This window comes from Rhinatrema bivittatum, chromosome 1, assembly GCF_901001135.1.
Source record: "Rhinatrema bivittatum chromosome 1, aRhiBiv1.1, whole genome shotgun sequence".
Lineage (NCBI taxonomy): Eukaryota > Metazoa > Chordata > Amphibia > Gymnophiona > Rhinatrematidae > Rhinatrema > Rhinatrema bivittatum.
The window spans coordinates 2,845,139-2,855,419 of record NC_042615.1 but is presented as its reverse complement, the minus strand read 5'-3'; the positions used below and the strand labels follow the sequence as shown (position 1 = coordinate 2,855,419).

The 10,281-nt window shown below is 57.2% G+C and overlaps 1 protein-coding gene across 1 annotated transcript in view; it reads left to right on the top strand.

Annotated features, from left to right (window-relative positions):
• Positions 1-10,281, top strand: part of MYOZ2 (myozenin 2) — a 74,330-nt gene that overhangs the window by 21,005 nt on the left and 43,044 nt on the right. Inside the window, exon 3 of the mRNA XM_029608102.1 lies at positions 2,766-2,935. Within this exon, the coding sequence (XP_029463962.1) occupies positions 2,766-2,935 (170 nt within the window). The remainder of the gene's footprint in view (positions 1-2,765; positions 2,936-10,281) is intronic.

Below are 10,281 nucleotides of genomic sequence, written 5' to 3'. Positions count from 1 at the left end.
CACCACACCCCCTCCCTCTCTCACATCTGCAATGATGTAACCTGAATCCTCCCCCCACAACACACCCCTCCCTCCCTCTCTCCACATCTGCAATGATGTAACCTGAATCCTCCCCCCAACAACCCCCCCCTCCTCCACATCTGCAATGATGTAACCTGAATCCTCCCCCCACACCACACACCCTCCCTCTCTCCACATCTGCAATGATGTAACTGAATCCTCCCCCCACACACACCCCACCCTCCCTCTCTCCACATCTGCAATGATGTAACCTGAATCCTCCCCCCCACACACACACCCTCCCTCTCTCCACATCTGCAATGATGTAACCTGAATCCTCCCCCCACACACACACCCCTCCTCTCTCACATCGCAATGAGAACCTGAATCTCCCCAACACACCCCCTCCCTCTCTCACATCTGCTGAGCAGTCACTGCCCCTCATGTCCTGCTCTCAGTCACCAGCTCTGAGGTGCCCCCTCCCCACACACCCCCTCCCTCTCTCCACATCTGCTGAGCAGTCACTGCCCCTCATGTCCTGCTCTCACTCACCAGCTCTGAGGTGCTCCCCCACACACACACACACACCCCCTCCCTCTATGGCTTCTGAGCTTCCCCTGCCTCTCTGGCCTTGTTCTTCCACTCCATTTCCATCAGGACCTAGGGCCCAGAGATGTTAAGGATTTGGTCCCCTCCCTGATATTTCTCCTGCAGAAGGGGAGGAACTGAGTGTGTGTTTGGGGTGGGGGGGGGGGGGGACGGACGACTCAGGGTCAGTGCGAGGGATTTGGGCACCCTAGCCACATGTTGAATTCCCCCCCCCCCTCCCTTAAACATCTGCCTGTCAGTGGTAGCTTTGGCACACATTCACCTTTCACCCTCTACCAAGTCCTGCATGCAACATCCTTTGCCCCTTGCCACACTGCCCAGCACCCCTCCTCTCTGTCCCATTGCCACACTGCCCAGCACCCCTCCTCTCTGTCCCATTGCCACGCTGCCCAGCACCCCTCCTCTCTATCCCATTGCCACACTGCCCAGCATCCCCTCCTCTCTGTCCCATTGCCACACTGCCCAGCATCCCCTCCTCTCTGTCCCATTGCCACACTGCCCAGCACCCCTCCTCTCTGTCCCATTGCCACACTGCCCAGCACCCCTCCTCTCTATCCCATTGCCACACTGCCCAGCACCCCTCCTCTCTGTCCCATTGCCACACTGCCCAGCACCCCTCCTCTCTGTCCCATTGCCACACTGCCCAGCATCCCCTCCTCTCTATCCCATTGCCACACTGCCCAGCATCCCCTCCTCTCTGTCCCATTGCCACACTGCCCAGCACCCCTCCTCTCTGTCCCATTGCCACACTGCCCAGCATCCCCTCTTCTCTGTCCCATTGCCACACTGCCCAGCACCCCTCCTCTCTATCCCATTGCCACACTGCCCAGCACCCCTCCTCTCTGTCCCATTGCCACGCTGCCCAGCATCCCCTCCTCTCTGTCCCATTGCCACGCTGCCCAGCACCCCTCCTCTCTGTCCCATTGCCACGCTGCCCAGCATCCCCTCCTCTCTGTCCCATTGCCACGCTGCCCAGCATCCCCTCCTCTCTGTCCCATTGTCACACTGCCCAGCATCCCCTCCTCTCTATCCCATTGCCACACTGCCCAGCACCCCTCCTCTCTATCCCATTGCCACACTGCCCAGCATCCCCTCCTCTCTGTCCCATTGCCACACTGCCCAGCATCCCCTCCTCTCTATCCCATTGCCACACTGCCCAGCATCCCCTCCTCTCTATCCCATTGCCACACTGCCCAGCACCCCTCCTCTCTATCCCATTGCCACACTGCCCAGCACCCCTCCTCTCTGTCCCATTGCCACCAAGTCTCCTTTCTCCAGTCCCCAGTATCGCCCCACTCTCTTTGCCACCTTTCTGCAGTGCCCAGCATCATCTCTCCACCCCTGCCTGCCCAGAAACCTCTTTCCAGCATATCCTCACCCACCCAGCGTCCTCTAAACACAGCACCCCAACCACCCAGCTTCCTCTAAACACAGCTCCCCATCTCCCAGCGTCCTCTAAACACAGCACCCCAACCACCCAGCTTCCTCTAAACACAACACCCCAACCACCCAGCGTCCTCTAAACACAGCTCCCCAACCTCCCAGCATCCTCTAAACACAGCTCCCCAACCTCCCAGCGTCCTCTAAACACAGCACCCCAACCACCCAGCGTCCTCGAAACACAACACCCCAACCACCCAGCGTCCTCTAAACACAGCACCCCAACCACCCAGCGTCCTCTAAACACAACACCCCAACCACCCAGCGTCCTCTAAACACAGCACCCCAACCTCCCAGCGTCCTCTAAACACAATACCCCAACCACCCAGCGTCCTCTAAACACAGCACCCCAACCACCCAGCGTCCTCTAAACACAGCACCCCAACCACCCAGTGTCCTCTAAACACAGCACCCCAACCTCCCAGCGTCCTCTAAACACAACACCCCAACCTCCCAGCGTCCTCTAAACACAGCACCCCAACCTCCCAGCGTCCTCTAAACACAGCACCCCAACCTCCCAGCATCCTCCTGCCACCTTCTACATGAACCTGGAATCCATTCTCTTCTCTCTTCTGGTGTTATATCAGGGTTTCCAGGATGTTTGCTGCCCATGCTCCTTAAATTTTAACACACTGGCAGCTGCCTACTTTATCCCATGGAGAGACCGTCCCTGGGACGACTGCTGAATTAATCTGTAATATGTATGTTTCCTGCAGAGTCAGATGGCATAGACTTTGGGAAGAAGATCAGCATCCCTAGAGACATCATGGTGGAAGAATTATCACTGCTCACCAACATAGGTGCACAGCTCTTCAAGAAGCGTCAGCGTCGTTCCGAGAAATACACCTTCGAAAACTTCCCCTATCAATCCAAGACGCACATCAGTGTAAGTATTCAGTCCGTAAGCCCCATACTCCTCACTTACCTAACCACAGGGCTAGGCAGCTCAGCTCCTGTAGTGCTGCATGAGAACAGGCATGATCTACTATAACACTACAGAAGTACCACCCCGTGTCCCTGTAACCTCCTGAGCTCTGCTCCCGTCTCCCCCCTATACTGTAACACTACAGAAGTACCACCCCGTGTCCCTGTAACCTCCTGAGCTCTGCTCCCCTCTCCCCCCTATACTGTAACACTACAGAAGTACCACCCCGTGTCCCTGTAACCTCCTGAGCTCTGCTCCCCTCTCCCCCTATACTGTAACACTACAGAAGTACCACCCCGTGTCCCTATAACCTCCTGAGCTCTGCTCCCCTCTCCTCCCTATACTGTAACACTACAGAAGTACCACCCCGTGTCCCTGTAACCTCCTGAGCTCTGCTCCCCTCTCCCCCCTATACTATAACACTACAGAAGTACCACCCCGTGTCCCTGTAACCTCCTGAGCTCTGCTCCCCTCTCCCCCCTATACTGTAACACTACAGAAGTACCATCCCGTGTCCCTGTAACCTCCTGAGCTCTGCTCCCCTCTCCCCCTATACTGTAACACTACAGAAGTACCATCCCGTGTCCCTGTAACCTCCTGAGCTCTGCTCCCCTCTCCCCCTATACTATAACACTACAGAAGTACCACCCCGTGTCCCTGTAACCTCCTGAGCTCTGCTCCCCTCTCCCCCCTATACTGTAACACTACAGAAGTACCACCCCGTGTCCCTGTAACCTCCTGAGCTCTGCGCCCCTCTCCCCCCTATACTGTAATACTACAGAAGTACCACCCCGTGTCCCTGTAACCTCCTGAGCTCTGCTCCCCTCTCCCTCCTATACTGTAACACTACAGAAGTACCACCCCGTGTCCCTGTAACCTCCTGAGCTCTGCTCCCCTCTCCCTCCTATACTGTAACACTACAGAAGTACCACCCCGTGTCCCTGTAACCTCCTGAGCTCTGCTCCCCTCTCCCTCCTATACTGTAACACTACAGAAGTACCACCCCGTGTCCCTGTAACCTCCTGAGCTCTGCTCCCCTCTCCCTCCTATACTGTAACACTACAGAAGTACCACCCCGTGTCCCTGTAACCTCCTGAGCTCTGCTCCCCTCTCCCCCTATACTGTAACACTACAGAAGTACCACCCCGTGTCCCTGTAACCTCCTGAGCTCTGCTCCCCTCTCCCCCTATACTGTAACACTACAGAAGTACCACCCCGTGTCCCTGTAACCTCCTGAGCTCTGCTCCCCTCTCCCCCATACTGTAACACTACAGAAGTACCACCCCGTGTCCCTGTAAGCTCCTGAGCTCTGCTCCCCTCTCCCTCCTATACTGTAACACTACAGAAGTACCACCCTGTGTCCCTGTAAGCTCCTGAGCTCTGCTCCCCTCTCCCTCCTATACTGTAACACTACAGAAGTACCACCCCGTGTCCCTGTAACCTCCTGAGCTCTGCTCCCCTCTCCCCCTATACTGTAACACTACAGAAGTACCACCCCGTGTCCCTGTAACCTCCTGAGCTCTGCTCCCCTCTCCCCCTATACTGTAATACTACAGAAGTACCACCCCGTGTCCCTGTAACCTCCTGAGCTCTGCTCCCCCTCTCCCCCTATACTGTAACACTACAGAAGTACCACCCCGTGTCCCTGTAACCTCCTGAGCTCTGCTCCCCTTTCCCCCTATACTGTAATACTACAGAAGTACCACCCCGTGTCCCTGTAACCTCCTGAGCTCTGCGCCCCTCTCCCCCTATACTGTAACACCACAGAAGTACCACCCCGTGTCCCTGTAACCTCCTGAGCTCTGCTCCCCTCTCCCTCCTATACTGTAACACTACAGAAGTACCACCCCGTGTCCCTGTAACCTCCTGAGCTCTGCTCCCCTCTCCCTCCTATACTGTAACACTACAGAAGTACCACCCCGTGTCCCTGTAACCTCCTGAGCTCTGCTCCCCTCTCCCCCTATACTGTAACACTACAGAAGTACCACCCCGTGTCCCTGTAACCTCCTGAGCTCTGCTCCCCTCTCCCCCCTATACTGTAACACTACAGAAGTACCACCCCGTGTCCCTGTAACCTCCTGAGCTCTGCTCCCCTCTCCCCCCTATACTGTAACACTACAGAAGTACCACCCCCGTGTCCCTGTAACCTCCTGAAGCTCTGCTCCCCTCTCCCCCTATACTGTAACACTACAGAAGTACCACCCCGTGTCCCTGTAACCTCCTGAGCTCTGCTCCCCTCTCCCCCTATACTGTAACACTACAGAAGTACCACCCCGTGTCCCTGTAACCTCCTGAGCTCTGCTCCCCTCTCCCCCTATACTGTAACACTACAGAAGTACCACCCCGTGTCCCTGTAACCTCCTGAGCTCTGCTCCCCTCTCCCCCTATACTGTAACACTACAGAAGTACCACCCCGTGTCCCTGTAACCTCCTGAGCTCTGTTCCCCTCCCCCCTATACTGTAACACTACAGAAGTACCACCCCGTGTCCCTGTAACCTCCTGAGCTCTGCTCCCCTCTCCCACCTATACTGTAACACTACAGAAGTACCACCCCGTGTCCCTGTAACCTCCTGAGCTCTGCTCCCCTCCCCCCCTATACTGTAACACTACAGAAGTACCACCCCGTGTCCCTGTAACCTCCTGAGCTCTGCTCCCCTCTCCCCCTATACTGTAACACTACAGAAGTACCACCCCGTGTCCCTGTAACCTCCTGAGCTCTGCTCCCCTCTCCCCCTATACTGTAACACTACAGAAGTACCACCCCGTGTCCCTGTAACCTCCTGAGCTCTGCTCCCCTCTCCCCCCTATACTGTAACACTACAGAAGTACCACCCCGTGTCCCTGTAACCTCCTGAGCTCTGCTCCCCTCCCCCCTATACTGTAACACTACAGAAGTACCACCCCGTATCCCTGTAACCTCCTGAGCTCTGCTCCCCTCTCCCCCATACTGTAACACTACAGAAGTACCACCCCATGTCCCTGTAACCTCCTGAGCTCTGCTCCCCTCTCCCCCTATACTGTAACACTACAGAAGTACCACCCCGTGTCCCTGTAACCTCCTGAGCTCTGCTCCCCTCTCCCCCCTATACTGTAACACTACAGAAGTACCACCCCCGTGTCCCTGTAACCTCCTGAGCTCTGCTCCCCTCTCCCCCCTATACTGTAACACTACAGAAGTACCACCCCGTGTCCCTGTAACCTCCTGAGCTCTGCTCCCCTCTCCCCCCTATACTGTAACACTACAGAAGTACCACCCCGTGTCCCTGTAACCTCCTGAGCTCTGCTCCCCTCTCCCCCTATACTGTAACACTACAGAAGTACCACCCCCGTGTCCCTGTAACCTCCTGAGCTCTGCTCCCCTCTCCCCCCTATACTGTAACACTACAGAAGTACCACCCCGTGTCCCTGTAACCTCCTGAGCTCTGCTCCCCTCTCCCCCTATACTGTAACACTACAGAAGTACCACCCCGTGTCCCTGTAACCTCCTGAGCTCTGCTCCCCTCCCCCCTATACTGTAACACTACAGAAGTACCACCCCCGTGTCCCTGTAACCTCCTGAGCTCTGCTCCCCTCTCCCCCTATACTGTAACACTACAGAAGTACCACCCCGTGTCCCTGTAACCTCCTGAGCTCTGCTCCCCTCTCCCCCCTATACTGTAACACTACAGAAGTACCACCCCGTGTCCCTGTAACCTCCTGAGCTCTGCTCCCCTCTCCCCCCTATACTGTAACACTACAGAAGTACCACCCCGTGTCCCTGTAACCTCCTGAGCTCTGCTCCCCTCTCCCCCTATACTGTAACACTACAGAAGTACCACCCCGTGTCCCTGTAACCTCCTGAGCTCTTCTCCCCTTTCCCCCCTTATAGGAGCTCCCATGTGTCTCTGGAAACCCAGTACTGGTTCTGTCTGTTATCTTATAATGTGTTTTTAAGGCTTCGGAAGTTCCTTAAAGTCATTTATACCTAAAGAGGTTAGGGCTGTTCAGCTTGGAAAAGAGACGGCTGAGGGGGAATATGATAGAGGTCTTTAAGATCATGAGAGGTCTTGAATGAGTAGATGTGACTCAGTTATTTACACTTTCGGATAACAGAAGGACTAGGGGGCACTCCATGAAGTTAGCATGGGGCACATTTAAAACTAATCGGAGAAAATTCTTTTTTACTCAACGCACAATTAAACTTTGGAATTTGTTGCCAGAGGATGTGTTTAGTGCAGTTAGTATAGCTGGGTTTAAAAAAGGATTGGATAAGTTCTTGGAGGAGAAGTCCATTAACTGCTATTAATCAAGTTTACTTAGGGAATAGCCACTGCTATTAATTGCATCAGTAGCATGGGATCTTCTTGGTGTTTGGGTACTTGCCAGGTTCTTATGGCCTGGATTGCCCTTTGTTGGAAACAGGATGCTGGGCTTGATGGACCCTTGGTCTGACCCAGCATGGCAATTTCTTATGTTCTTATGTAATGAGCGTTTGAAGTCTGGTTAGGTTTTGAGACGTCCCACGTGGTTGGAAGCGTGGAGTATTATGCTCAGTTTGGTTTTCTCAGGCAGGCAGGTTTATGATTTAGTTACAAGGTTCAGAAAAGATTTGTATTCACGTGAAAAAGTGCAATATTCATGCCTTTGGGATGCATAGATCCAAAACATCAAAACAGGAGCTAGCAGACAGGAAGGAGAGGTTTAGCAATCTTCTTAGATGACCCTAAGGCAGCCATTCAATGTAAGAAAGCAACAAAGAAAGCTCAGTGGTGCCAGCAGGAGAAAGGAGGCAGTACTGCCCTCAGATAGCTCGTTTCAGAGCCCTCCCTCCCGGAGCACTATGTGCAGTGCTGCTGGGTTTGTCCGGGAAGCCACAGACACTGCTGGAGGGGATTAGGAGCCGGGGCTGGGTAGCTGCCTAATGGTGAGGGGCCAGCATGGATTTGCAATGGGAAGTGTTGCCTTATCAAGCCATTAGCATCATTTAGGGTGCAAATATGCTCCTGGGGTGAGTGGGTGAATAAAGTATATTTGGATTTGCAGAAGACATTTAATAAAGTCCCTGATAAGAGACTCCTCAGGCAAGAGAAATGCTCTGGGACAGGAGGCAGTGTACTAGGTAAGAAGTCCGAGGTCTAAGCAGTCAGTTTTCCATGTGAAGAGTGCACCGGGGATCTTCACTGGCGCCAGGGGTGAACTTATCTATCAGTGATGTGGAAAAGGGAGCAAGCGAGAGGTAATGAAATGTGCAGATGACACAGCGAGTCAAAATATTTACAGTACAAGCAGACTGTGAGGAGCTGCAGGAGGAGCCTGGGAGGCTGCAGACCTTGGCAGATGAAATGTAATGGGACTAAGCGGTCGTCCAGAGCGGACAGGTTTACGGGCAGCACCATCCTGCCGCGCGAGGTCCAAGGGAGTCTGCATCCCCGCTGGTCAGCAGCAGCAGCAGGGAGCGCTGTGGGAGGAGGGCTGTGGCCGAAGCTTTGCCTGGGGGCGCCACGTGCCCTTGGGCAGCACCATCCTGCCATGTGAGGTCCAGGGGAGTCTGCATCCCCGCTGGTCAGCAGCAGGGAGCGCTGTGGGAGGAGGGCTGTGGCCGAAGCTTTGCCTGGGGGCGCCACGTGCCCTTGGGCAGCACCATCCTGCCATGTGAGGTGCAGGGGAGTCTGCATCCCCGCTGGTCAGCAGCAGCAGCAGGGAGCGCTGTGGGAGGAGGGCTGTGGCCGAAGCTTTGCCTGGGGGCACCACGGACCCTTGGGCAGCACCATCCTGCCATGTGAGGTCCAGGGGAGTCTGCATCCCCGCTGGTCAGCAGCAGGGAGCGCTGTGGGAGGAGGGCTGTGGCCGAAGCTTTGCCTGGGGGCACCACGGACCCTTGGGCAGCACCATCCTGCCACGTGAGGTCCAGGGGAGTCTGCATCCCCGCTGGTCAGCAGCAGGGAGCGCTGTGGGAGGAGGGCTGTGGCCGAAGCTTTGCCTGGGGGCGCCACGGACCCTTGGGCAGCACCATCCTGCCATGTGAGGTCCAGGGGAGTCTGCATCCCCGCTGGTCAGCAGCAGGGAGCGCTGTGGGAGGAGGGCTGTGGCCGAAGCTTTGCCTGGGGGCGCCACGGACCCTTGGGCAGCACCATCCTGCCATGTGAGGTCCAGGGGAGTCTGCATCCCCGCTGGTCAGCAGCAGGGGGCGCTGTGGGAGGAGGGCTGTGGCCGAAGCTTTGCCTGGGGGCGCCACGGACCCTTGGGCAGCACCATCCTGCCATGTGAGGTCCAGGGGAGTCTGCATCCCCGCTGGTCAGCAGCAGGGGGCGCTGTGGGAGGAGGGCTAGGGCCGAAGCTTTGCCTGGGGGCGCCACGGACCCTTGGGCAGCACCATCCTGCCATGTGAGGTCCAGGGGAGTCTGCATCCCCGCTGGTTAGCAGCAGGGAGCGCTGTGGGAGGAGGGCTGTGGCCGAAGCTTTGCCTGGGGGCGCCACGGACCCTTGGGCAGCACCATCCTGCCATGTGAGGTCCAGGGGAGTCTGCATCCCCGCTGGTCAGCAGCAGGGGGCGCTGTGGGAGGAGGGCTGTGGCCGAAGCTTTGCCTGGGGGTGCCACGGACCCTTGGGCAGCACCATCCTGCCATGTGAGGTCCAGGGGAGTCTGCATCCCCGCTGGTCAGCAGCAGGGGGCGCTGGGGGAGGAGGGCTGTGGCCGAAGCTTTGCCTGGGGGCGCCACGGACCCTTGGGCAGCACCATCCTGCCATGTGAGGTCCAGGGGAGTCTGCATCCCCGCTGGTCAGCAGCAGGGAGCGCTGTGGGAGGAGGGCTGTGGCCGAAGCTTTGCCTGGGGGCGCCACGGACCCTGGGGCAGCACCATCCTGCCATGTGAGGTCCAGGGGAGTCTGCATCCCCGCTGGTCAGCAGCAGGGAGCGCTGTGGGAGGAGGGCTGTGGCCGAAGCTTTGCCTGGGGGCACCACGGACCCTTGGGCAGCACCATCCTGCCACGTGAGGTCCAGGGGAGTCTGCATCCCCGCTGGTCAGCAGCAGGGAGCGCTGTGGGAGGAGGGCTGTGGCCGAAGCTTTGCCTGGGGGCGCCACGGACCCTTGGGCAGCACCATCCTGCCATGTGAGGTCCAGGGGAGTCTGCATCCCCGCTGGTCAGCAGCAGGGAGCGCTGTGGGAGGAGGGCTGTGGCCGAAGCTTTGCCTGGGGGCGCCACGGACCCTTGGGCAGCACCATCCTGCCATGTGAGGTCCAGGGGAGTCTGCATCCCCGCTGGTCAGCAGCAGGGAGCGCTGTGGGAGGAGGGCTGTGGCCGAAGCTTTGCCTGGGGGCGCCACGGA